Source organism: Halichoeres trimaculatus, unplaced genomic scaffold (genome assembly GCF_033239565.1).
Source record: "Halichoeres trimaculatus isolate MK-OKI-2021-1 unplaced genomic scaffold, fHalTri1.1 fHalTri1_scaffold_12, whole genome shotgun sequence".
NCBI classification, from domain to species: domain Eukaryota; kingdom Metazoa; phylum Chordata; class Actinopteri; order Labriformes; family Labridae; genus Halichoeres; species Halichoeres trimaculatus.
In genome coordinates this window covers 34,899,616-34,926,905 of record NW_027437190.1, presented here as the reverse complement: position 1 = coordinate 34,926,905, position 27,290 = coordinate 34,899,616, and the positions used below count along the sequence as shown (strand labels likewise).

At 38.8% G+C, this 27,290-nt stretch overlaps 1 protein-coding gene across 1 annotated transcript in view; it reads right to left on the bottom strand.

Annotated features, from left to right (window-relative positions):
- The window catches only part of LOC141801063 (N-acetylglucosamine-1-phosphodiester alpha-N-acetylglucosaminidase-like), a 30,056-nt gene extending 3,093 nt beyond the window's left edge, over positions 1–26,963 (bottom strand). Inside the window, exons 1-11 of the mRNA XM_074683961.1 lie at positions 26,796–26,963; positions 20,758–20,960; positions 20,419–20,686; positions 14,477–14,616; positions 9,732–9,840; positions 5,406–5,534; positions 5,085–5,290; positions 3,361–3,408; positions 2,879–3,007; positions 2,663–2,794; positions 1,604–1,685 (exon numbers count right to left, since the gene is read on the bottom strand). Coding sequence (XP_074540062.1) covers positions 1,604–1,685; positions 2,663–2,794; positions 2,879–3,007; positions 3,361–3,408; positions 5,085–5,290; positions 5,406–5,534; positions 9,732–9,840; positions 14,477–14,616; positions 20,419–20,686; positions 20,758–20,960; positions 26,796–26,884 — 1,535 coding nt within the window. The 5' untranslated portion in view covers positions 26,885–26,963. The remainder of the gene's footprint in view (positions 1–1,603; positions 1,686–2,662; positions 2,795–2,878; positions 3,008–3,360; positions 3,409–5,084; positions 5,291–5,405; positions 5,535–9,731; positions 9,841–14,476; positions 14,617–20,418; positions 20,687–20,757; positions 20,961–26,795) is intronic.
- Positions 26,964–27,290: the final 327 nt, after the last annotated feature.

Genomic DNA, 27,290 nt, shown 5'->3' with positions numbered 1-27,290 from the left:
AATGACGCACATTTACGACAATAAATTACAATTCTTTTAAATTTATACATTTAACCACAACAACACAAGCAGTAAGAACAAATTAAATATTTACTATTATTATTATTATTATTATTATTAATATTATTATCATTATTATTATTATTATTATTATTATAGAAATTTATTCTTTGTTAAAAGTCAGAAATTCCAGAAAAATAAAATAAAATTATGAGAAAGAAAATCCCATACTTAAAAAAAATGAATTTAACAAAACAAAACTTAATCAGTTACAAAATTAAAGTCATAAATATATCTAAAAAATATTTTTAAAATTTATGAGATGAACTAGTAAAACTTTTAATTCCAACTCTTGTAAATTTAAAGAATAAGTATTTATTAAAAAATTTAAAACAATAATTAAAAAATGTAAAATAATTAAATTAAAAATAAATTTAAATTAAATTAACCAGAATCAGAATCAAAATAGTCTTTATTCACCAAGTATCTCAAGTATACAAGAAATTTGACTCCAGTAACCAGACTCTCTCTGTACAATTATTGTAAATAAAACTAAATTATTAGTAAATTTATTTGCCATAGTAAATAAACACTAAATATAACAAAATAGAAAAAAAATAGAGCTTGAGTAGAGGGATTAAAAAAAATTAAAATAAAACAAAATAAATAAATAATAAAAATAATAATAATAACTTTCTTCTCACATATTTATGCATTAATACAATTAATCTAAGAATTTATCCCTTAAATTTTGATTTAAATCTTGTAATTTTTTTTGTTTACTTCTGTAAATTTACAACACTTGTCTCTTAATTTGCAGCTTTCTCTAATTACAATCTTTTTTCGGGAATGCACGACTTGGTGAAATTAATTCTATTTTTTTTCCTTGAAGTTTTTTCTCTCTAACTCTTTTCGTTCCTGTTTTGAAGAATCTTAAAACCTCTTTTCGTTCATGGCTGTCACAAAATAATATAAGTCTTGTGGAGGGTGTAATTTTAGAAAAATTAAAATGAAAAAAAAAGATGTTTTGAATGTTAAAGCCCAAACATTTTAAAAATAATATTAATTAAATAAAAAACACCACCACATCACAATATTCAGTTCAGCCCTTTATGTTTAGTCGTTAATAATTAAAAAAATAAATAAATAAAGCCTCATTATTTCTGGGGTTGGAGTGGGACCTGAAAACTTTTGGCTCTGAGTTAGAAAAGTCTGGGAACCACGGTTTGATGGGAAACAGGGAACGTATCGAGACCGGCTCGGATTCTGGTCCAAGCTGATCTTATAAAAACCGTCTGTGATAATGAATCTTTGGTTTGTTTAATCGTACATGTGACATTTTATCAACAACAGCTCACAACAATAAAACAACTAAAGACACAAAAAGGCCTCAAACCTTTGACCTTTGACCTTTACTCTTTCAGTTTCTGTGGGACGTAAACAAACCAGGTCTGAAATGTTTGAGTCAAACTTTGCTCCAAACGTCTCAAACATGTGAATCTGTTTACGTCTGGACGGATTATTGAACGGGCGTGAAAGACGGAGCGCTGAGGGCAAAGGTCAGACTGAGGTCGGGTCACGTGACTCGACCTCTGACACTTACTCTGACAGATGAGGACGCTCCCCGCGAGCTACTTCTGCTTCCCTCAACGACGCAAACATCTGTTTGGCCAAACAACGACCCGCTGAGAGGAGGAGGAGAGAAGGAGAGGAGGAGGAAGGATGGAGGAGGATAAGGAAAGAAGGAAAGGAAACACAAAAAATCAGAGGTGAAGAAGGAAAGGAGGAGGAGACAGACAGAAAGAGGAGAAAGAGCGAAAAGATGGAAAGGATGGTGGATAGGAAAAGAGGAGGAAGAGAGGAAAATGAGGAAAAGAAGGAAGGAGAGGAGTAGGTAACGATGATGAAGGTGGGAAAGAAAGGAGGAGGAAGGACGAGGAATAGAAAGAAAGCAAAAAGGATAGAAGGAGGAGAGGAAGGAAGACGAAAATGAGGAAAACGAGAGGGAGGAGGAGACCAGGAAGGGATAGATGGAAAGGGAAATGAAGAAAAGAGGAGAAAGGAGAGGAAAAAAAGGTAAATAGATTAAACAGGGAAGGAGAAGAAAAAGAGAACATGATAAAAAAGAAGAGAAAGAAAGCGTCAGGTCAGGATGGAGATGAAGAAAAGAAAGAAGATAAAAAAGGAGGAGAAAAGAAGGAAGAGAAGAAGATAAAGATAAAGGAGGAGACAAAAAGGAGGAAAAAAGGAAGGAAAGAGAAGGAAGGAGGAGAGGAATAAGTGGACAAGAAAGGAGGATGGAGAAGAAAGGGATAAAAAGGGGAGAAAAAGAAAATAAAGGGTAAGGCGAGGAAGAAGAGAAGAAGAGAAGAGAAAGAAAAAATGGGGAGGGAAGAGAGGAAGAGAGGAGGAAGATGAAGACAAGGAAGAAGGAAAGGAAGCAGGAGAAAAAGGGAAGAAGAGGAGGAAAAGGAAGAATGAGGAGAGGAAAAGAATGAAGAGGAGGAGAAGATTAAAAAGAGAGAGAAAAGAAGACATAATAAATCAAACACAGAAAAGTTTTCATGAAGATTTTTAAAAGCTATTTTTCATTTTTCTGTCACAGGAAACCAACACTCAGCTCTTCCTGTGTGTGTGTGTGTGTGTGTGTGTGTGTGTGTACCTCTGTGTAAGGTGGCGTTGGTTTCTTTCCTCAGTGTGACATTACACCTTCCTGTCTGCGGGTCGCACGGACACCCGTCATCACAGCGACACTCGTGAGCGCAGGACGGACCGTAGAAACCCAGAGGACACTCTGACGGAGACGAGGCCGATTTTAAGGATGGATTCAGACACAAAAACAGAAACACTGACTCAGTTTAACCTGATTTCACTTCACCTTGCTCACAAGAGACGCCGTGGAACCCGGCGAGGCAGGAGCAGCGTCCGTGGACGGGGTCACAGGAAGCGCCGTTCAGGCAGGCGCAGGTTTGATTACAGCCGTCACCGAAAAACCCAGGCAGGCACTCTGAGGGTAAAAGAGGACGTCAGTGTTTTAGTTTTATTGTTTTGGAATGGTTTGAATTTTTCTCTTGTGCTAATATTTGAAGAGTTACGGTAATGAGAACAGCATCAGTTATCGCCTGTGTCTGGAGCGTTATAGCATGTGGGCTCCTATGCATTACCGTAATACCTCTAATATCACCATAAAGCTTGTCTCTTCTTCTTTGGGGAGCCCATATTTGAGGAGTTACGGTAATTTAAAGAGCACAGTTCCTCCTCCTGCTCGTCATGTTCCTGACAACTCCTACAATAAATCTCGCCCAAGTTCCCAGCAGGCTTAGAGAAACTCATGAGGGGTCTGATGAGGCTCAGACTTACCTTGGTCACAGTTCTGTCCTCTACGTCCAGCGTCACAAACACACCCGGCTGCAACACAAAGAGGACGGACCGAGTCCGAGTTGAGTGTTCGAACCAGCGCTTGAAGAAATGTTCACATCTTTCACTGAAGCTACTACGAAAGACGAGAACGGCCATGATTTTTCTTTTTTTATGCAACGTTTTCTTGTGATAAAGACTTGTTATCTCATTATCTCAACTAGTGCTGTGCTAGTGATGTGGACAAAATTTTATGTCCAGATAAAGGTAATTCTATATCCCGATAGAGTAGTTTTCCTTTAAATTAAATAAAATAAATTGCAGTTTTCACTTAGTTTTTCTCCATTTATTTAAAAACACATGTTTTGTATATAAAACAAAATATCAATTCTTTTAGACTCGTTTGGTGTGTATTTTTCTTTTCATCACTTTGTGGTTTTGATGTAACATTCGTGCTTTGTCGCATCCTCATGCTGTCTCTGTACAGTTCTTCATGGCGTGTCTTTAAGTGGTAGAAAACATTCGATGTGTTCGAGTCGCTACTGATGACTTGTTGGCGTCATGTTTTGCAGATTACCGTTTTCTGGTCGGTGTCTGACTTTTTAAATCCAAACCATGGAATTACGGTTCCCTCTTCTTGGCACCAACTCTTCTTTGGGCTCTGATTCACCTCTGTTCTCAGCTGAGCTCTCCGTGTCTACCACGATGCACCCATGCTCCACTTCCGATACTCGTGGGTGACGTAAAACGCTACCACAAAGCAGTAGCACTGCTGCAATTACATTAATCACCGCTGGCGTAGCATCAGAGCCAGACCAACGCCTCATACATCAAAATAACGATATAAACGACAGAGAATTATTTCGTACAGTCGACGTTTTAATGTCGCACCACGGCTTAAACCGTTATATTGCACATAGGGGTGGGTACCGAATTAGGTACTTTTTTAGGTACCGACCGAATTATGTCAAAAGTACTAGGTATCGATTCATGTAAAATCAAAAGGTACCATGTTTAGGTACCTAAACGCATCCTTGTGACTGTGAGGGAGTGGAAGAGTAGGCAATTTTCCATGCTGGACATGAACACAGCATCTCAAGGTTATATATTGAAGAATAAATATGTTAAATTGTAAAAAATATATATTTCATTATTGAAAAAATTGATATTTTTTACCACATAAACACAAAAAAGTACCGAAAAATTGGTACCGTTGAGTACTGGTATCGATTGCCAGGTACCGGGCATCGGTACCGTATCGTTCCAAATGTGAAACGTACTCATCCCTAATTGCACAGCACTAATCTCAACATAAAAAGATCATTTTAATGAATTGTTAACATTTAATTAGGTTTCACATTTCAAAGTTAGCGTTAGCAAACGTTTTAACATTAGCTTAGCTGAAGCAGCCATATAGATCAGAGTTTATCAGCGTCTCATTTGCTTAACAGTAACCCCTAAACAAGCTAACTTGAAGTGGGACGTGTGGCAGCTCTTGTCAGTTGAAATCAAGACGAACACATAACCTATTAAATCTTTATCATAAAAAATATCTCTGTTAAATCGAAAAAAATAAAAAAAAGTTATCACGAGAAAGCTATCCTTGTTATGTCCAGATAACAAGATAAGTCGTTATTCCGAGATAACACTGCATTAGTAAAAGAATAATCCATGGCCGTTCTCGTCATTCATGAGTTAAAGCAGAAGAACTCGGTCTCGTCACTCACCTGGCGTGCAGAAACCGTGAGGTTCGCATTCCTCCGACTGACACACCAAAGAGTCACAGCCCCGCCCCTCCCAGCCGTCCTCACACAGACACCGTCCGTCCACACACTTTCCGTGTCCGCTGCAGTTCTTGGGCTGGCAGCGCCGCTGGTGAATGCACAGAACGGTGGAAATGGGTCTAGCACAGCGCCACCTGTTGTCTGGTTTACTGCAGAGGGAGGATGAAGCACAGAGCCAAAGCTGAACCACCGCTAAAAATCAAAGCTAGCGTTAAAATACTCAGAGGTCTTAAAGGAGTTCAATCAAGACTCCAACCGGCTCACCAGGCGTCGGACGGGTAGCTCGCTAACACCCCGTTAACCACGTAGGTAGAGGACCCGCCTCCATCCAGGTTAATGGCATTAATGATCCCATGCTTCTTCAACATGTCAGCAAACTCCCAGAGATTCATCCTGAACAGAGACACATTCAACACTTTAACGAGGCTTTCAGTGGAGTCAGAATCTGTGTTCATATGAGGAAAAATCTCCTTAAGAAGGTTTAGATGCTAAAACTGAAAAATCAAAGCTGCAAGCAGCGTTTGTTCGGGTCCTCGCACTGTGGCCACATGCCGGTTTCACCTCCACTTTCAAGGCTTCATTCCTTTATAATGTGTGTGAGTTACACATTCCATTTTCCCGCCTTCAGTGAGTCACATGACCAGCTGCACGGAACTCTCAGTCAGTGTGACATCATCACCAACTGCTGCCCTCTCAGGAGTGAAATTCACAAGTTTTGGAACCACAATTTTGACCAAACCTTTGCAAAAACAAGATATTTTAGTAGTAAATTTTGTCAGGAATCCATCCATGTCATTTTTAAAGCTGCCCCACTTTTACTTTTTGGTGTAAAGGCCCAAATCACACAGCTCGTGTGGAGCTGGATCCTCCTCGCCCATTCATTCTAATAGGGGGAGCTGAAAAGACTTCTTTGGGGTTCAGCGACTTTGAGGGCTCATCATTCAAAAACTGTAAGAGAAACAGTAAATTCCTACATAGGTTTTGTAGAGCAGGGTCCACTCTGTCATCTGAGCAAATTTCAAGTTGATGCCATTTACGGCCTAGGAGAAGATCATTTTTGTAGAAGGGCCCAAAATTTGGCCAGATTTTATTTTAAAGGGCAAATTGGCGGCTTTCTGTTTGAAATTTGTGCGACGAACATTTTGACATTGGTTTAATCTCTTTACAACATTCCTGCTGCCATTGAGAGCCATTTTATGTGACTAGGTGGCGCTAGAGAGCACATTTAAGCATGTTGGGGTCAAGTTTTGAATCATAAAAATGCTCCTCAGTCAAAACTAAGAGGCTCAAACTTCACAAAATCTCATCCTTTGGAGGAAGAGGGGATAGTAGCTTCAGAGTCAAACCTGATAACAGCAGGGAGTTTGTTTTTGTAAAAACACTCAAAAATCTGAACATGATGGAAAAATCAGGCGTAGGAAACGACACAGAACAGGTTTGTCAAAAACAATCCAGGACAAAAGACAAAGAAAATAGAGGTAAATAGAAAAAAGAACAAAGAAAAAAAATAGAAAAAAAATAGAAAAATGCCCCCAGTTGAACTTGTATGAGACCGAGTCAGAGCTCATGTTGTTGTGTTTCTGGAGGTCAGCATGTGAGTGGGAGGTCTTTGTTTTCTCCTTCTACACATTTTATCGATCACGCGCTGAAGGTCTGATATTGAGCTGAGATAAACAGCTCAGCAGACATGAACACACATGTCAGCTTCTCAAAGCCACGTCGTTAACAGCAGCACATCCATCTCCACGGCTGCTGCAGAGCTGCAGGTCGCTGCAGGAAGAGTGGAGTCAATACATCGATCTGTGGAGAGGTCTTAGTGGGCTGAGTGACCTTTCCACTGCCACACATCTATCATTTATACAATCAGGTTTTATTAACTCTCCATTCTCTGTTTCTTTATTTTAACCCTTTAACTCCTTCAGCCTCCCACAATATCCTCCATGCTGCATGAGGTCAAAACACCAGGGTTTGAGTGATTCAGTAATCAGGGGAACATTTCAGGTTTACAGAAAGTGAAAAAAAACATGTGCTTTTTATGTTTCATTTCTATTTGATTGCAAATTATAAACCTGGAATGTGCTTAATTCATTAGTCAGCAAGCTTAAGCTCTAATGAATTCTTAAATATCTAAGTGACAAAAAACTTAACATAATTTTTTCAACCGTGTTCAAGACAAAAGTTGTGCCTTTTTTTCCAACATAAATCAATTTTATACTGAATTTAAAGTTATTCAACTTTTCTCTGTCAGACTATGCTCCTTAGAAATGTCCCTCATCATTTATTTCAGTTTAGGCAAAATGTAAAAGAATTATGTTTCAAAAACCCCAGTAACCCAGCTGACAGGACAAAAAAAGAGAAACCTGTCTCTACAACTCTACATTTAGTGACGCTAACACAATCAACACTTCCTCCATTTTTTGGCCCTTCTACTAACTGCAGAAATTTATTTATTGATTCATTTATTTTTTCTAAATTTTTGAGATCCCAAATATTTTAAGAAAATCAATTCAAATTCTCTAAATTATAAAACAATATTTTTTTCAATTCATGACTTTTTTTCTTGAATAATGTTGCATTTTTTAAATATCATTTGTTTTAATTTTTGCATATAATTTTGCATATTTTTGTAATTTCATTTTTTTTTATTTTGCAAGTCAACATTTTCTCAATTTTTTGGTCCTAATACTAACTGCAGATTTTTTTCTTGAATAATTTTGCATATTTTTAAAATTCATTTATTTTGATTTTTGCATATAATTTTGCATATTTTTGTAATTTCGATATTTTTTTTATTTTTGCAAGTCAACACTTTCTCCATTTTTTGGCCTTCTTACTTACTGCAGACATTTATTTATTTACTTTTTGTAAAATTTTTGAGATCACGAATATTTTTAAAAAATCAATTCCATTTTTCTAAATTACAAAAAAATCTTAATTTTTCTGCAAAATTTTGAAGACCCAAAATTGTTTTTGAAATTTTTTGCAAATTCTTGAATTTTTTTCTTGAATAATTTAGCAAATTTTTAAAATTCATTTATCTTAATTTTTGCAAACAGTTTGATTTTTGCATATTTTTGTGATTTCAATTTTTTTTTCATTTTTGCAAGTTTTTCAAATTTTATTTTTGAAAAAAGAAGTCACTTATAATTTTGGACATTAAAAGAAGATTCTTGTTTCAATAGTTACTAACTACACTCAACTTTGCACAAATTTTTCTGCATTTTAAAGTCTTTATTGTGAAGATAAAGTAGATTTTGTGGCTCCTGAATGACTTTAATCCAGGTGAGCTGAGGAAAAATGGCTCCTATGAAAGTAAAGGTTGTAGACCTCTGATCTAGAAAAAGAACACCCCACCACCTGACCTCCATCAGCTCATATTTCTGCTCCTTTTCTTCACAGTTTGCTCTTTATAACATCTATAGTAAGAAGAGCAGAAAATGTTGGTAACACAGTTGATGAACAGTTAATGCGCCCCATGTACAGACAATCATTCTGATGAAATATTGATGAGGAGGAGCTGAAACATGACACACTTTCTTCAAGGTTCACACCAAAAAGGATGGGACCTCAGCTGATTTGGGCATGTGACTTTGAAGCAAACCATTGCTGATTTATATGTTTTTTTCCAATAGGTAACATAGTTGATGCAGATTTCTCAGACACACACAAAAGGAATTATTTTATCCATATAAATAATTAAAATAGTTTTAAAACACTTTGTCATGTTTGAATTATTATTTAAATGTACTACAGAAGAAAAGTAAACAGAAAAAGAAACAATGCAAGTTATGTTTATGTTTCTGGAGAGCCAATCACAACGTAGCCTCACCCTGAATTTTTTAAAACCTGTTCAGGGCAACTTCAAAATGGTTTCTGTGGCTTTTTGTTGTCGTACAAAGATTACCTAATGAGGACTGTGATGTATGGATAATAAATGTTATTGCGTTACACCTCCAGACCAGTAGAGGGCAGTGAGAAGGAGATGAAGGGCCTTTAGTAATGATGGTGCAGACAGGCTGGCAATTTTAACCACACCAGGAAGACAATTTTTTTCCAGGGGAATGAATCAGCTGAGACTGGTGAGGTAATTGTTTTTGCACCCAGTGAAGTCGCCCCCTGCTGGTCATTAGAAGAACTGCAGGTTTTAAATACATCTGTAACCACTGAAGTCCTGTTTTTCCACTTGTATTGATAAGAACAGCTGGAGACAGGCAGGAATGAGATGTAATGACTTCAATCTTGCAAATAAAAAGGGAAATAAATTCATTTCAACATATTTTCTTGGAATAAAATGAGGTTAAAATTTGTTTGTTTTTGTTTCCTTTGCTAAATCCACCCAGTTTTTTACTGAGGGCTCTTTAATGATGACTCCAGGTTGTGTGAGTCATTTTGCACTTGGAATAAATATCGTCTGTTTTGACCATCACCATCTGTGATTTTTACTCATTTTTACTCCCCAGAGGACGACAGTGTTTGATCTACTCACCGGGTGGTGAATAAATAAAAATATGACTTCATTTTCTGATCATCTGGCTCATTATTTATTCAGAAGAGACCAAAAGTCTCATCTGGAGCTCTTTAGTTTCTCACCCCCTGCTTCCCGTCTGTCCGTCGATCTGAAACAGGACCAGTCGTCCCTGAGAGTCGTGGCCCACCGCTGTCCTGGCCGACACCACTTCCACGAAAGTCTTGAAAACCCCTGCAGGACAAAGAAAAAGGTCTCTGGGTTACTAAAACATCTCTGTCGACTCGTGTTTCAGCTTTCTTGGAGCTTTTGTGGATTTAACTCCTGAGGTCAGTTTGTTTGCCCCAGAAACATGAAGAAGAAACAAAGCAAAGCTCAGCTCAGTCTGCACACACTACATCAGCACACCTCTGTGACACGCAAAGGTTAGACCAGATTCTGCTTTTTTAAATCATTTTGTTAAACCTTTTGGGTGCTAAATTAATCCACCTAAGGCAGGAATCTGCAACCTTTACTTTCATAGGAGGCCATTTTTCCTCAGCTCACCTGGATTAAAGTCATTCAGGAGCCACAAAATAAACTTTATCTTAAAGGCAAAAAAGTGTATAAAAATTCAATAAGGTTAAAATATAATATATGACTATGTAAACACAGGTTTTATAATTGATAAAACTGTACATTTAGTGTCTTAATTTTTAATACATTTTCAAAAATTAAAAAAAGATATCTAAAAAACGTTAAAGTTTCGAATTAAGAAAACATGAAATTTGCAGAAAAAAATGAAATATTGATTTAAAAAAACATTGCAAAAGTTATAAAAAGGAAACAAAGTTGCAAAAAAAATTAAAAATATGCAATTATAGGAAATAAAAAAAAATCTGATTAAAAAAATTTTGCAGTTTTTTAAATTGCGGAATTATCAAAAATTAGCACAAGTTAAAAGTCTGAAAAAATTGATATTACAAAATTGTGGAAAATTTTAACATTTGCAATTTTTTCATGTGATGTCCTTGTTTTTTCATTTTTAATAAATTTGCAAAAATAAAAATAAACTGAGATCTTAAAAATTTTTGAATTTCAAAGTTTTTTGAAGAAAAATGATACTTGTCAAAAAATTTTAAAGTCCAATAAACCAGAAATTTGCAAAAATCCAAAAAAGAAATACTGAAATTGAAAAAAAAATCTTAAATTTTCTTATATTTTGAAAACATTTGCAAATATAGAAATCATTATAAATTTTGGATTGCATTAATTTGCTATTTTTTTTAAAGTGCAAAATTTGCAAAAGCTAAAAAAAATTCTGGGGAAATAAATAAATAAAAATAAGCAAATTGGAAAAATTACAAAAATTTGGTAAATTCTCAAATTTGCAAATACTTCAAAGTTGCTGAAATAAAAAAATGGCAAATATTTAAAAAGAAAAAATCTAATTTCAAAAAGAAAATCTTGCAAGTTTGCAGTTAAATCATCCTGTGTCAATGTCTTAAATCATCAATATTCAGAGATTGAAGCCAACCAAAAATATTACTTACTGATTTTTTTTCAGGCCTTTTCATATTCCTCCCACAAAAGGCTGCACCACACTTTAAGAACGGCTCCTTTTCTACCATGTAACTGTTTCCCAAAGCTTCCAAGTTTAAAGGTTAAATGCTGAATTACCCCTTCAGTTTCTCTAATACAGCATTTCAGTTGTAAGAAACTTAAACCTACACTATTTAAACATTAAAGACCATTAGCGTAGTGTAGGATCGAGGTGATTTTAAGCAGCGTATTTATTGTTGTTGTTTGTTAAATTCAAATGTTTTGATCTATTCAATAAAACTGACAGTTTTTAGCAGGGGTTGACTCAGTTTGTAGCACACAGTAAAAGTCTGCACACGCTCAGTCTGAACGTCCAGGATTGTTACTTTAGATCCTTTTTTGAAATTAGGGGGAAAAGGTTTAAACTTTAACCTCCGTTCAGGCGGCTCAGCTGTTTAAAACAGGAGCATAAAATTATGTAATAGAGGTATTGTGTAACTGCATTTTTGAAGTTTTGACCAAGTTACAGGTGTTTGAGTTATTCAACATACAGTAAGAAAAACAGGTGACAGGTGTCAAAAAGCAGAGCTCAAAGGGTTTTTTTCCAACTCAGGTCAAATAAAAAACTTTTTTCATGTCTTTAAATTAATGTTTGGTTTAACAGCTGATGCTCGTACCAGCTCTGTAACTCGAGGCCGTGTCGGTCTGCAGAGTTTGATAACAGTGCGATGAGTTCATTCAAAGCAGGGATCAGGTTTCAGCGCCATGTAAACACAGACGGATCAGTTCTGAGAAACTCTGCGTCTGTATCACAGCGACTCCTCTCAGATCTGTGGTATTTGTGTCAGATTGAAGGCGTGTGCTGAGCGGAGACCTGACGTAACCTCTGGTGGCTCCGCGTGCCTGTCGTTGTGAATAAAACATGGCAGTGTTGTGTTTAGGTGGTGTGATGGAGTCACATCAGGTCACAGGCGAGACTCTGCGTTATACAAACACAGCCGGGCAGCGCTCGCAGATAAAGTTTCACTTAATTACAGCTGAGCCCAGGCTGGTCCAGGTCTGTGTCTACCCGTTGGACCGGGCTGAGGTGAACCCAGGGGAACGTGGAGAGTCAGAGAGGGATCAGGGAGTTTGATTAACTGAGAGAAATAAACTGGGATTCAGGGAAAACCTTGATAAGGTCTGAACAGCTGCTGATACAGAAACCAGGTTTATTCGTCTGATTCTGTGGCTGAGAGGTCTTCTGTTAGGAAACAATCAGCTGTTCAGTATTTCTACCTCATTTTTGGATCTAAAACAGGTGATTTCACAGATTTAACTCATTTAAGCACAAATCAAACTGAAACATTTAGGCCAAAAACTGCAGTTCCCCAAATATCCACTAGGGCTGAGTCCAAAAGTGGGTCAATATGAATCAAACCCTTCCACTTTGTTTCCAGAAGATCTAATAACTCCCAAAGTAAATGGTCCCTTTGGTTCCCCTTTGACCTGGACTGAAGACCCAGGTAGATTATGCAAAACAGCACCAGACCAGCAGAGGGCAGTACAACAGCCTTTCAGCAAAAACTAAAGAGAGGGGGGGGACTTTCTTGCAGCAAATGCTGGACATTGAAATGCTGAGCCCTAACCCCTTATGACATCATCAACTGTGTGGTTTCCATGGTGATGGATCATCTCCTTTTATTTTAATGGGCCAAAAAAAATTAGTAAAATGCTGAATATTTAAAAATGAACAAGGGTTAGAAATGTGAAACGTGCACACACAATTTTCCTGAACATGTCCAACATTTCAAAAGTTAAATGGTGAAAAATTGGTGAAAATTTGTAAAAGTAGCAAGCCCAAAAAAATGTATGAAAGAATAAGAAGTTTTATTGGATAATGACACCATAGAAGGTGCGGACAAGTCATGTAGCGCTGCAGTTAGCCTGTTAGCAAGTGGGATATTCAGCCTGTTCTGGTTTCAGTGGAGCTTTATTTCACTGCTTATGGATTTAACTCTTGAAAGAAGACGAGCTCTACAGACAAAGCCGTCAAAAGCTGAAGCTGTTTCTAAAAACCCAAAACAGCTTGGAACGGAGCCGACTGAGCGCTCCCTAAAGGAGCCCGTTGACCGAGCGGGACGCACCCTTCCCAAACAGCTTAAAATCATCGTTAAATCCTGATCTAATGAGCAGATTATGACACATTTATCTAAACATAAGGGCTGGGATGACGAGCTAATCTCCCGATTTGATTCTTTTACAGTTTTTGGAGTGTTGATTTCATTTAAAGTGCAATACTAGGCAGTCAAGGAAACACATTTCGCCCTTTGCTGGAGAAAAGTGGCAACTTTTTTCCTATCAAAATATTTTTTAAAAATTACGATGTAAATAATAATAATAATAATAATAATAATAATAATAATAATAATAATAAAATAATAATAATAATAAAAAATTTTGAATTTTTTTTTTTTTAAATAGAAGACGGAAAAAAAAATTTTGAAAAAAAAAAAATAAACTAAAAAAAAAAAATTTGGAAAAAAAGTTGCAGTTTAGAAATTGTAAAATAAAAACTTCCTGTCACTTTTATGAATCAATTCTGGATCAAAACTGGATTTCCACTGATACGACTGTGACCTGGCAAACTGTCGACCTTTAGCTAAACATGTCACTGATTGGGCTGTTCAGGGATGGGTACGGAATTAGTTACTTTTATAGGTACTGACCGAATTCTGTCAAAGGTACAGAGTACTGATTCACATAGAATCAAAAGGTACCATGTTTAGGTACCCGAACCCATCCTTGTGACTGTGAGGGAGTGGAAGAGAAGGGGATTTTCCATACTGGAAATGAACACAGCATTGGTTATATATTGAAGAATAAATATGTTAAATTTAAAAATTCGCATATAAAATATACATTTTTTAGCACATAAATACAAAAAAGTACCGATAATTGGTACCGTTGAGAACCACAACAGATTGCCGGGTACCGGGCATTGCTACCGTATTATTTCAAATGTGAAAGGTACCCAACCCTAGGGCTGTTACAACATGAAATAGGTCAGTGTGAATGCACCCTAGTTTATTTTCTATCCTAAAGTGATCATAAACCCATCAGATTTATCTTTAGATACAAACTAAAAGCAGTTTCTGGAGTTCGAGTCGACTGACAGTCACCAGTTCACAGGGTCACACATTCCACTGAAACACCAGCGACTCTTATCAGTGAGTTTATTTGGTAAAAACTCAGTTTTTTGGTGGTTAACCTTGTTTCGTAGCTGGACAAACTACTGCTTTACAAGCTATTTCCAACAAACCATGACCTGCTGTTTTGTTCCCGTGTGACTGTGCGTGGACGTCTCTACCTGTCTCCTGCGTCTTGTCGCACTCGGCCTTCAGGCTCTGGTTGATGTACACCTCTCCTTTCCTCAGGAGCCACACCACGCCGCTGATCAGCTGCACAAACGGGTTCGTCTCGTCCAAAACGTCTTCCTGAGACAGATACCTGAGAGGAGGATAATCGGGGTTAAGCGTGTGAACTTTAAAGCGACGGTAATCAGACACTCACACCTGCATTGTTGCTGCTAATCCACTTAGTCCGGAGGAACATTTGTACCAAGGACAGAAGAGAGGTGAGCGCTGCGTTCACTCTGCAGGTGACTCATCCACAGGTAATTGAAGCTTTATTAAAGACTAATCCCTGGGAGGACGAGGTGACGGAGGGATAAATCAGAAACTGGATGAAAGTGGAGTGATTATCTGAAACGTTATGACACTCGTTTGGACCAAACTCAACCTGAATTCATCAGAGAGTTGTTTAAACTTCAAACCGTCAGCCTCACGGTGCTGGCAGAGGGGGCGCCACAGATCACTGTATAAGGCTCTGGTACAGGGTCGCACTGAGACCACGCTGAGCTGGATCAGACACACAGACATCCCCTGATCCCCGGAGAGCTCGCAAAGGGTTAAACGCTCTGCAGGCGAAGCAGCGTCTCCGTGTGTCAGCGCTGTCTGCTGTATTTGAATACCTGTGTTTATGCAAATGAGTCATGGCAGAAGAAATGTCTGATTCACAAACACCAGAACCAGAACTCTTTCAAAGAGTTTGTGTCTAAAAGTGATTGAAAATCACTTTTAGAGCAAATTTTGACAAACTTTTAAAATTTGCCACTAGCTGGAGCTGTAACTCTCACCAATGTCAGCTCTAAAGCTCTACTACCCGGATGTAAACAGTCACAGATAACCGATGTTGCCATTCAAACAAATGGACACTTGTTTCTGTGTCTGTTGGACGTCGATTGCAGCAACACCTGTGGTCAGGAGCAGTGGTGCTTTTTTCCGGGACAGAGACTACGTTTCCCATGAGCACCATTTCTCTGTTATGGAACGGCCCATTTGGCTGCAGCGTTAGCCGCATGTACGTCTGCTAACAATCAGCCAGTTATCTTATTACACCATGAAAGTAACGCAGGTGCAGATTACGTCAAAAATAAGAGGAAACTCCTGAAAAACCTCATCCAACAAAGTTCAAACAGCTGTTAGCTACTTGGGCTTGGACGATATGCTTTTTTCCCAGTTTGATTCTTTTATGATTTTTGGGGTGCTGATTCGAATTAAATTCTGATTTCTTATGATTTTTGCAACTTTTAGCTTGCTTCTCTAAAACGAGACCAAGTGAAAAACTTGAATGATGATGATGATGTTTACAGACTATATCAAGAGCCACATTTTGCTAAAAACCGCACATCACATGTGAGTCAGATTTTAGGACTTATTCAGGGGATCTGACTAAACTTTTTTTTTCAACCCAGCTTATACACAATGCCTAAAGCTAAAGACATAAGTTTGGAAAAAATAAAAAAAATGCAACAAGAAATCATGATTCTATGATACATCAATTTTGTCTCCCCTGTCAGCCAGTCAATCAGAAAAAAACAAAGAGAAAGTTTGGCGATCTTGAACAAAGCAAACGCGGTGGTGTTTCCGAGTGCTCAGTAGAAAACTTAAATAATAAAATCAGCAACATTTAAGCTGCTTTGAGGATCAAGCGCCGCAGCAATGCCCCAGTACCTCGATGAATAACTCTTTAAGCAGTTTATGATTTATTTGGTTGCTAGGCGACGCCCTGTTGGCAATGGCTGCCTGTTGCTGCAGCTCTCTCTTCTTTGTCTGTTTCTTGTAATTTTTTCATCTCTTTTTTGTCATCTTTGTATTTGGAGTGGATCATCACTTGGTTTGGCTCATTTGCTGGTCGTGGTCACAAAACTGTTTTTTTCTTCAGTGATATTTTTGCTATTTTTCCTCCTGTGTTTGTCTGGAGATCCTACATGTAACCATGGCTGCATTGTTTACATGTGAAATCAGCTGTTAGCAGCCTGTAGCATGTCAATGCTAATTGGTGCTAGGCCGGATGTTTCCCACAAGGTGAGGAGAAGGAGGTGAGGACGACGTGCTGGTTCTCAGGTGTGAGCTAAGAAGTGACGACGTGGACCTGTCCTTCCATCCATCGTTATTGGGAACGTAAGATCTATCTCCAATAAGATGGACGAGCTAGCTGTGCTAACCCAGCAACAGAGGGGATACCAGAGGGCAGAGTAGCATCATGCTATTCACAGACATGGCTAACAGAGCTAACAGCAGACACCAACGCCACATGTGAAGAGCTTCACCTGCTGTGAGCAGACAGGATCCAGGAGACAGAGACTGAACAGACTGCTGAAGAAGCTCAGTCCTGGACCCTGTGGAGGTGGAGGCTGGCTGACTGGACAATGATGGACAAGCTGTCAGCAGCTATTTTCTTTCTATACACTTTCTTACTTTAGTTTTCTTGATTGCTGCTGTGACTTCAATTTCGTTGTACTTGTTACAATGACAATAAAGTTTTATTCTATTCAAAACTTCGACATGTCACCACACACATCTTGGACGGACCCAGGCGTGTAAAACCTGAAGGCAGCGGGCCTCGCCGGTCTTAAACCTTGTTTGCCTCCTTTATCTCATCTGTTCACTGAAAAAATGTTGTGTCTCCTAAACCTAAAGTTGCTGTATGGCTTCACAACACCACTTTTCCAAAGGATTGTCCACTGTTTTTACATATTTGGTCTCAAACGGTAACGCATTTAGCGACGTCTGCCTTTGAACAACCGAACAGGCGCCGTTATCCTGCCGTTAGCGCCTGCATGCACACCGCTAATCCATTGTTTTTTTTCTGCCTTTAGGATAAACAGTCCGTTTTCCTCGCTAATGGCCGGAAATTCATACGGACCCTGAACTGAAATGATAGCTTAGAGAGAGCATCTTTAACTCTGCCCTAACAAAAATAAAGGATAAACTTGATGCCAAAGGATGCAAAAAGAAAATCTTTGATCTCTTTGTTGACGGTGGAGCAGAATCAGCTGATTTGTTTATTTCAGGCCTTTTTTTGTTTGTTTTTGCCTCTTTTTTGTCTCCAGCGCCTCTGAAAAGTTTGGAAACCCTTGGTCCAGGGTCTTCTCCTCTTATGTAACCGCAGCTCAGCGTCTGCTCGCTGTAACTCAGCCCCTGATCCTCAAACCGATGTGTTAGCAGCTGGCCCAAAGCCCCAACGTCCAGTTACACAAGTGACCCCGCCGTGCCCCCTGAGGTTATTTTTAATGTTAAATATCTCTGCTGCTTCTCAGAGAGGATTCATCTTACCTCATTACCTAACCTCAAATCAGCCGCCAGAGTTTCTATTCCAGTCTGACCACAGCCCGGAGCTGGCCAGGCTGAAACCAGCTGGTTAACTGGGACTGATGGGATTACAGGTGTGGTAATGGTTTGTTTAAGCTGGCAGATGATGAGCTGAATTCTGCCCGGTGAAGGTGAGTGTCCTGACGTCTATCTTCATGTGTATCTTCATGTGTATCTTCATGTGTGCTCAGCGTTATCACTGTTATCACTCTCCTGAACTGACGCCAACATAAACCGGCCGGCTCGCCTGCATAACTCCTCTGCTGTCGAGTCGAACCACAGTTCAACAAAAGGTTCAATGACTTTTATACCGAGGTAAGATAAAGAAAAAAAAGAAAGACTGTGTGGAAAAGCAGCTTATTTTTATTCGATAAGTTAATCAAAATCCTCACGTGCTGTTATGTAGATAAATAAACGAATGGGGACTGTGAATCTTACAGATCACGTAATGTTGATTAGGGATTAAAGAAAGCAGGTATTTAAAAAGAAACAGATAAATCATCTTTAGCTTTTTATCGATTAAAAAAGCAGATTTCCTTCACGGTTTGACCTACATCTGCACCTGGAGTAGGTGAGGAGCGTGCGTCTGCCAGGAGGTGAATAGCGTGCTCGCTAAAAGGTTCAAAACTCAAAACCAGGAATCATAAATGAATATATCTGATCAATTTGAAATTATTCCTTCAGTTAAATCAAAACAAAAATCTAATTTTTAATTTCTGGAGATTAATGAAAATAGATTCAGTTATTTGATAGCAAAACATAAGTTTAAGCTTTAGTTTAACTTTCTACAAATCTACACTTTCATTAAAAAATGGATGTCATCTTGCTCTGCTTGAAGTGAGGTCTCCACAAAAACTGCTCCCCCTGGTGGCTGGCTGCAGTACAGGTCAAAAAATCCATCTCCCCAGTCATTCCAGATGGGCTGTGGTCAAACTATAAAAAATCAAAACACCTGGTAGAAATGTTTCTCACATCCGATTGTTGTGGTGATTTGAAGATGTAACTCCTCTTTTTTCAAAAAGTTTCATTTTTATTTGTAATATGTTGGAGGGGAGAGTCAAGAAGTGATTAGACTCTCGAGGGAAGACAAAAAAATATCAGTTAGGTAATTTATTCACCATTTGGGAACAACAGAGGAGAAGAGTCTGGCTAGAGATTTGGAGCCACACTGGGCTGGGAGCACCAGGCGTCTCTCACAAGCAGAGCGTAGAGGACCAGAAGGAGAGTAGACCTGGATGAGGGACCCCAGGTAGGCAGGAGCTGATCTTGTTTCTGTTTTGTAAGCCAGAAGAAGAGCTTTGAATTTGATTGGAGCTGCCACTGGAGGGGCATCTTTCTTTCAAAATGCTGAAACTTTATGCTTATTTTGATTATTTTTTAATGTTGTTATATTTATCTGCTTGAGGAGAATTTTTCTGTCATGCTTTCATGAGTGAAATCAGGCATATTTTGAGGAGTTTATGCTTCCTTTCAAGTTGGGATCACTGCACGGCTAGAGAGAAAACTTGCCATCTGCAGACAAACGAAAACACAAGAAGTTTGAATTGTGAACTAACTGATGTTCTTTGTTTTAGGCTGATGCTGATTCTGATATTCGGCAAAAAATTCATATAACCGATTCTTCAGCCAATTAATCAAAAAATATAATGAATAAGATAACTTAGCTTTTGGTCCCTTAACACTTACAAGAACAAAATTATGAATGTTCAGGTACAGTAATTTGAGTTGTTCGGAACCCTGAGCTTGCCGTAGTCAGCCATGTACCTGCTCGTAACTTTTATCTTTGTGTCGGAAAACATTTACCTGTGAGTATTTTGACACTGATTTATCAAACAACCTTTATGTGACAGTTTGCATGCATACTGTTTTAAAGACCTAAATTATTTTGTGTGCACCGTTTCTTTAAGACTTGTTTACTCTTCCTCAAATCCCTGCCCGTCTCCTGGAGTACCTGAACGTGTTTCACAGAGTGAGCATGTGACCGCCTGTGGTTTCCTGTGGTTTACATTCAACCTTAATATATTTCAGCCGCACTATTCCTGGAGATTAAACCCACAACACCCACACAACCTGCTGCAGGAAACACACACACTCCTGTTTGTTTGTTTACACCTGTGGTCGAGGTCGGATATGTATTTAAACTCAGTGAATTATTAGAAAACGGTCACCAGGTGATGCTATCTTTAACCAAACCCACTCAGTTTGTGTCTTTAACGCCGACATCTTGGATCTGAGAGGAACAGCTGGTCACAGATAACCTGACCGTTATCTCTGCAGCTCAGGTGAATCAAAACCAGGAGTCGTAAAACCCCACAGAGCGGGCACGACGACAGCTGTGTGATCTCAAACTGAGCAAACAGAGAGATATTAAAGCGTCCGACGTGTCAACATCAGGCTGTGTTTTATGGCCGTTATCAGAGAGAAACACAGCTGAGAGGTTTCAGCTCTGTTGTTGCTGAAAAAAGAAGTTTGTGCAATAATTGGTTTCTAGATATTCACAGAAACGTTGCGACACTGATGTTTACTCTCCTGGAGAATGGTGGCACCAGCCCTTTCAAAATAAAAGCTGTTGAAATCCTGGTTTTGTGTCTCTTACCCAAACACCAGGCTGCCGTCCCTCCTGATCCCAAACTGTGCGTTCTGGACGCCGCCGCTGTCCAGCACCAGCCGGCCGTCGCTCACCACGTTCCCCAGACACGAGCCCCTCCTGGTGTCGAAGAAGCCACCGTTCTGAGCATACAGACACCCAGCAGCCGAGGCCGTCTCCTCGACGGTCGCTCTCGTTTTCACCTCACAGCCGCCTGGGCCCGCCGGCTCCAACACCGACACTGACCTCAGCGGGTCGTGGACCACCGTCATGTGACCTGGAGATGGCGTGAGAGTCAGTGTGGAGGAAAGGATCAGAGGTGACTCAAACTAAGACGCGTCCACTGACCGTACACCCATCTGTCGCTTCCCGGCACTTTGGACACGAAGGAGGAGGACTCCGCCACGGGCGTCCCGATGAAGCTGCTGGACGGCCAGCTCTCGTGGGTGGTGTTACCGTGAGCCACAGGCTGGCAGTCCCTGACGTAGCGGTGGGAGTGGGCGGGGCCGTGACCCTTCGCGTATGGCCGCAGGTCATCTTCCAGTGAGACTCTATGAGAAGGGAAATAAAACTGAAAAGCTGAAAAACAGGGCCGTAAAGCGCTTTAGTTTCATAACCACGATAAACTGTAGAATTACCATTGTTTATCGTCGCGTCAGTTTCACCGAATTCAGAAAATTAAATCATAATGATCTTCTTAAAGATGGTTTACGTACTAACACCTTTTTTTTTTAAGATGCTGTCAGGAGGATCTGTTTTGATCGCCCTCCCTCGCCATCTTGTGGCCTGGAGTCTCCGCACACTGTCGGGAAATACTTTTAGCGAGGCGTGTGTTCAGATCAAAACAAATTTTCTTTGTTCAAGTCAACTTTTTACAGGATACAACGCACAGAGGCAAGGTATTTATCAGTACAGTTAGCGATACAGTTCAAAACTAGACATCAAGCAAACATTGTAGCAGCTGGCTACATGTAGTGCTATCGGCAGCTCCATGCTCCGATGTATCTGGAAGCTAACGTGACAAAAAATAAACACTGTCAGTTTGTACCGTAGTTTAGTAGCTGTTTATTTATCTCTCCTCACAGCCCGGTGCTCTGAGACATGTCTGTAACGTTTAACGTTAGTGAATCCTGGTTAGCTATGTCCAGCTAATTAGCCTTTAGCTCGTGCTCTATCTCTCTCCTGTTTCTCTTTCTTCTGCTCTTCTGTCCTTTTTCTGTCTGACAGTTAGGCTCCAGTGTCCACCACCCTTACAAAATTAATCACAGAAATCATTTTCAGCAGAGAAAAACACAGATCTCTTTGTTTTATCTCTTCTCTCTACTAAACTTGATCAGCCGACGTGGTGTTGTCATAGAGACTTAGACGTGCTGAGTGAATAATTATTAGTGATACTAGTTGGGGTGATGTGTTCATGTTTTCGTGTACCCATCATGTGAATTACAGTCCAACTGTGTAGGCATTAAAGCACACTCGCTCAACGTCATTCAAAGATAAAACCGATTTAATCTTGGATAAAAGCCTGAGGTGATAAAAACTGGATTAAACAAATGGATTTATTTGTTGATCCAATTTAAAATCACTGTCGACTCTTACGCCAAGAGACGTGGTAGGTAGGTAGGTAGGTAGGTAGGTAAGGTAATGACAGGTAAATCTGAGTGTGCCATGCTTTTTAAGAATCAGGCCAAGAGGAAGAAGGTAAAGGGAGAAAAAGCAGGGACCAAGAATAGAGCCTTGGGGAACTCCACCTCAATGTAAACATAATTGTTGCTAATGTGTTTTTTTTTAAATAAAGGTTTAAGAGCTGGAGGAAAAGCTGTTTTTGTTATCTAATTTTCCACATATCATATTATATCATATTAGTTCAATGTTTGCGAAGGGCCAAATCTGCGAAGAAAATTAATGAAGAAAATTCCGGAATCCTTAATCTTTTAATTTCTAAATGTCAGAAAATACTCATAAAAATGTTAAAATTGAGCACAACTAATGTAACATGTTAGAAACAGGACCAGATACTCTGCAGGTAAATGATGTTTACAAGTATGCTAACTGTGGCTACTGTTAGCAAAATAGCTAGCTAGCTACTAGCCCTTGGTCCCTCGGTTCAGTTAGCCAGAAAAAGCCCTCATACAACTTTCCATACAGCTATGACGTGAGAGCTGTTCACAGTTCAGACCCAGTCGTGGTCAATAACCGTGACTTTGCGGTTAAATTTGCTGTCCAACAGCGTAAAAAAGAATGTGACGTCTCAACGCAACAACTTCTAACATGTATTTTATACACGTATAAATGTGGCGTGTTTCACAGTATAAACTTTAACTTTTACCATACACTTAAATCTAGAGTAAACAGGGAGCTTTTGAGACAATATTTGTTGATTCAGGGCTAAAACTCCAGGTGGCTGTGTTGCTACATAGTCTCTGTGATGTCACCCATCTGTTTCTAATGCAGGGTTTTGAAGCCCATCGTCAGCTCAACCTCACTGCATTTGAGCCAAGAGTTTGAACCAGACTGTAAAATATTTTTGTTCCTGCTGCAAAAATCAGCCTTTTTGAATGGGTGTGTATGTACTTTCTAGTGTTACTACAGCCAGCCCCTAGTGGACACTCAAGGAACTGCAGTTTCTGACACTTCAGCACAGGATTCAGCACTTACAAACAACACAGAGCAGCATTTTGATCACCATTATGGTTTAGTGTGCAACCAAAAAATTCTTAAAACCACTAAATAATTAATAACGTCAAATCATAATATCACCTTTTATAATAAAAATCAAAGTATTAAGACATCTTCATGACCTGGTGACTCAGTATCAGGAAAAAACACTTTCTCACAGTGCTCACAGTAAATTATTTTCAAGTATTGATAAAAAATATTCCTGCGTTGGTTCATGTTGACTGATTTCTTCACAGCCTCAGAAAGTCAAACAGTTTCATCACATGCAGGAATGTGTTTTTCCAAACGACCGAGCTGTGGTTTCTCTCAGGTCCTGTGTGGAAAACAACTCATGCTCTATCTGGTTTCTCAGACTCCAGTTTCCTTCTTCTTTATTTTAATGTTTAACTTTTACTGCTTACGCTCTGTTTTTGTTGTTTCTGCTGAAACACGCCCATCAGTCCCTGGAAGACGAGTTTACGTTCATGAGACAAACTCTGCTCCAAAAGTTAAAACAGCAAAGAAGAGGTCAGACCCTGACTCTGAGGGGTTAACATGCCAAGAGACGAAGATCATACAAAACATGGGAGGATCTGGCAGAAGATGAGAGGAGGAAATGAAGTAACATCATGTTTCAGACCTTGACGTTTGGTTTGCAGGTTTTCAGGTCAAAGATGTAAAATCTGTGCTCACATATTTTAGAGAGAACGTGGTTTTCTGGTTCAGGACAAAGGTTGTTAGACTTTAAGAGCTGGTGTGTGTGGGTGTGTTTTTTTTTTTTTACAACAAATATTAATCAGGAATGTTGGATGCTGAAAACAAATGTGGTAAAATTTTAAATGTAAGAGATTCAAATGTTGATGTAACCTCAGGTTCAGGCTGCAGGCTCACACGAGATTTCAGCGAGATCACAACGAGATTTGCTCACATTATGACATCATCAGTGGTAGAAAAAATTTAAAAGACCAAAATTGGTGTTTTAAAAGGCAAATATGAACTTGGAGCACAGCAACGGAATGTTAGGCAGGTTCCAGAATGTTGGGTTCAGAAGTTCTTTAAAGTTTCTTAAAGAGACAGTAGCTGAAATTTGTGTTTTCAAAAACAGCAGCCTGGGATTATTAGGAAAAACTCTTTTTCAGATTGAAATCATGTAAAGCTACTACAAATTTATCAGACGGACAAGATAAAGTGTGAAAAGAGCAGGATAACCCCTCTTTAACCTCCTAGTAACTATTTCTTGGAGTCACAGATTTAAAAGTTTTGGAAATCAAAAATTTAGGCCTGCTCTTTTTTGTTGGACGAAAAAAACCACTACATATTTAAATGTTAGATATGTCAGACATCAACACTAAACTTTAGCAAAGTTTTTCAGGTAAAACGGAAACATGTTTCTGTAATCTCAGGACACTTTGGGCTGCTTTAAACGGCTTTTTCAAGAAGTCACACAAGATTTCAAAGAGATAAAAATGAGGTTTGCTCACATTATGACATCATCAGTGGTAGAAAAATTTTGGAAGACCAAAAATTGTTGTTTTAAAAGGCAAATATGAATTTGGAGCACAGCAACGGAATGTTAGGCAGGTTCCGGAATGCTGGGATCAGAAGTTCTTTAAAGTTTCTTAAAGAGACAGTAGCTGAAATTTGGGGTTTCAAAGACAAAAGCCTGGGATTAGGAAAAAAACACTTTTTCAGACTGAAATCATGTAAAGCTACGACAAATATATCAGACGGACAAGATAAACGTAAAATGAGCAGAATAACCCCTCTTTAAACTCTAAGTAACAACAACAATTCTTTGGAATGACTGATTTGAAAATATTTGGAAATCAAAATAGCTTCATAACATCATCCGTTGGTAAACCTCCTTCAAGGGTTACGTTTGTCATTCTAAAAGAAAAGAGAAACAGGACTTTTGAGCACAGCAACAGAATTCTGAGAGGGTTCCGGAATGTTGGGTTCTGAATTGCTTTGAAGTTCCTTAAAGAGACAGTAGCTGAAATTTGGATTTTAAAAGGAAGCAGCCTGATATAAGTGAAGAATTGTTTGATATTTAAACCACGTAATGATAGGATGGAGCTATTAAAGGAAAAATAAAGAAAGATGAAGTCTGAAAACAACCATCATACCCCCTCTTTAAGCTGTAAGTTATTTTCTTTCAACAGACGATTCCAGAAAAACAAAAAAAGCTCCACAAAAATAACTATTCTCCTCTCTGTAAAAATCAAATATCCTGCAAATTTATAATCTGATTTTTTTTTTTGAAAAAGTGGGCTCATGGCACAACCCTTCTCTTGTCTTCTCTTCAGCACCCTATCACAGGGATAAAGTTTGCATCCTTAAAGCCATTCTGAAAAATCAATGTACGTCTGGGACACAGTGAGACTGTAGGGGGAGGCATTCAGGGCTGATGCACAGTGGTGTGTGTGTGTGTGTGTGTGTGTGTGTGTGTGTGTGTGTGTGTGTGTGTGTGTGTGAAAGAAACAGTGAAGCACTCAGGATAAAACGCTGTAATTTTCACTTCAATTTGCGGAACTGAAAGCTGCACACAAACGAGGTTAGGTTGAGGTCTTAGCAGGGGGAGGGGACACGGTTATGTAACAGCAATGTCAAGGCCTAGTAACTTGTGGGCTGTGTGTGTGTGTGTGTGTGTGTGTGTGTGTGTGTGTGTGTGTGTGTAGATGCAACACAAGGTCACAGCAACATCATTTTCTTATTTAATCAACTTAATGTGCTCTGGATTCAGAGTCTGTCAGTTTGAAATATGCTTTTATTTGACGCATAAAACACAATTAATTATCTTTTTCACTTAAAGTCATCTTATTACATTGGCAGATTTTATTAATTTCTTGAAGGAAGACATTTTTCTGGATTTTTCAGGCGAATAAGTCTTATATAAGGACTTAATAAGACAAAAACGTGCTTAGCTTACAGTTTTTGGAGGGTTAACTTTTACAAAGTTAAACATTTTGAGGTAAACTTGTGTTAGAGTGATATCTGGATGAGACTCTTGGATGAGTCACGAGATTTCAATGAGAAGTAAATGAGACTTGCTCAAATCATGACATCACTAATTGGTAAATCTTCTTTAAAGATCTTTTTTTTTTCCTATGAATTTATAAATGTAACCAGATGATGGATGGTTCGTGTCAAGCTTTGTAAGCGTATAAAATGCTATAACAGCGCCATCTTGTGGCCGGAAAGTCAAACTGCAGCAACATTTCAACAGAAAATGTCAGTTAACTTTAAGAAAGAAACTGAAACGTGTCGACAGGACTCGTTTGTGACTCTGGGTTTGCCTTAGGGATTAATACTGAGCCGTTAACACATTTCACCTCACAGCTCAGGCTGAATTTACTGACTGTAAACAAAAGGGTAAATGTTAGCACGCTAACTGCAGCTTGTGTAAATGATGAAATGTGAGTTAATTTAAATGTTTGAGAGCACTGTGGACTGGAAGTGTGTGAAGTTTGAGATAAGCCACTCTAAATATATGGACTTTGTGCTGAGATACAGACGGAAGTTGCTCATTAGCTTGTAATGCTAATTTAGCATAAGATAAAAGCTCTGTTTTAACTAATACTCTGTTAACTTATTATGTTTAAGTCTGTTAGATTTTAAAGTCACATTAAAAAGAAGCAGAGTAAACTTCCTCTGTTTATCACATGAGCTCTGAGTGACCTGCTAACATGCTACCTCTGTCAGCTGTCATAAAGAGGAACCGGAGGTCTTACCGGCTGTTTCCGGTCCCGGTCAGCCGCCCGCAGAGCCACAGCAGCAGCAGCAGACACACACACGGACATTTCAACGACACTGCTGCCATAAAGGAGGACAACTAACCGGCTAGAGTCCCCTCTGCACCGCCTGGTCCCCACATCATCATCCACAGACACACGGTCAGTGTAAACAAGAACGAACACGTGACTTCCGGTTACGCTACAAAATAAGAGCGGCAGCGAGTGTTGATACAGCAGTAAAGATAATCCACCAATGTTCAAAATTATGGTTAAAAATAAAATCAAGCTTTTCCTCTTCGTGAGCTTAGATAAAAATCTTAACAATGTTTTTTTTTTGGTATTTGTATTTGTTTTTCCTTCAAAAGTTAACGTAGCCAATCAGTTTTTGATTTATAAATGTACTTTTTTTTGTTGTTTTCTAAAATTAAAGTGTAAGTTTTGAGAACAATGTGTAAAAAATAAGTTAAATTGAGAAAAGTACAGAGCCCCTAA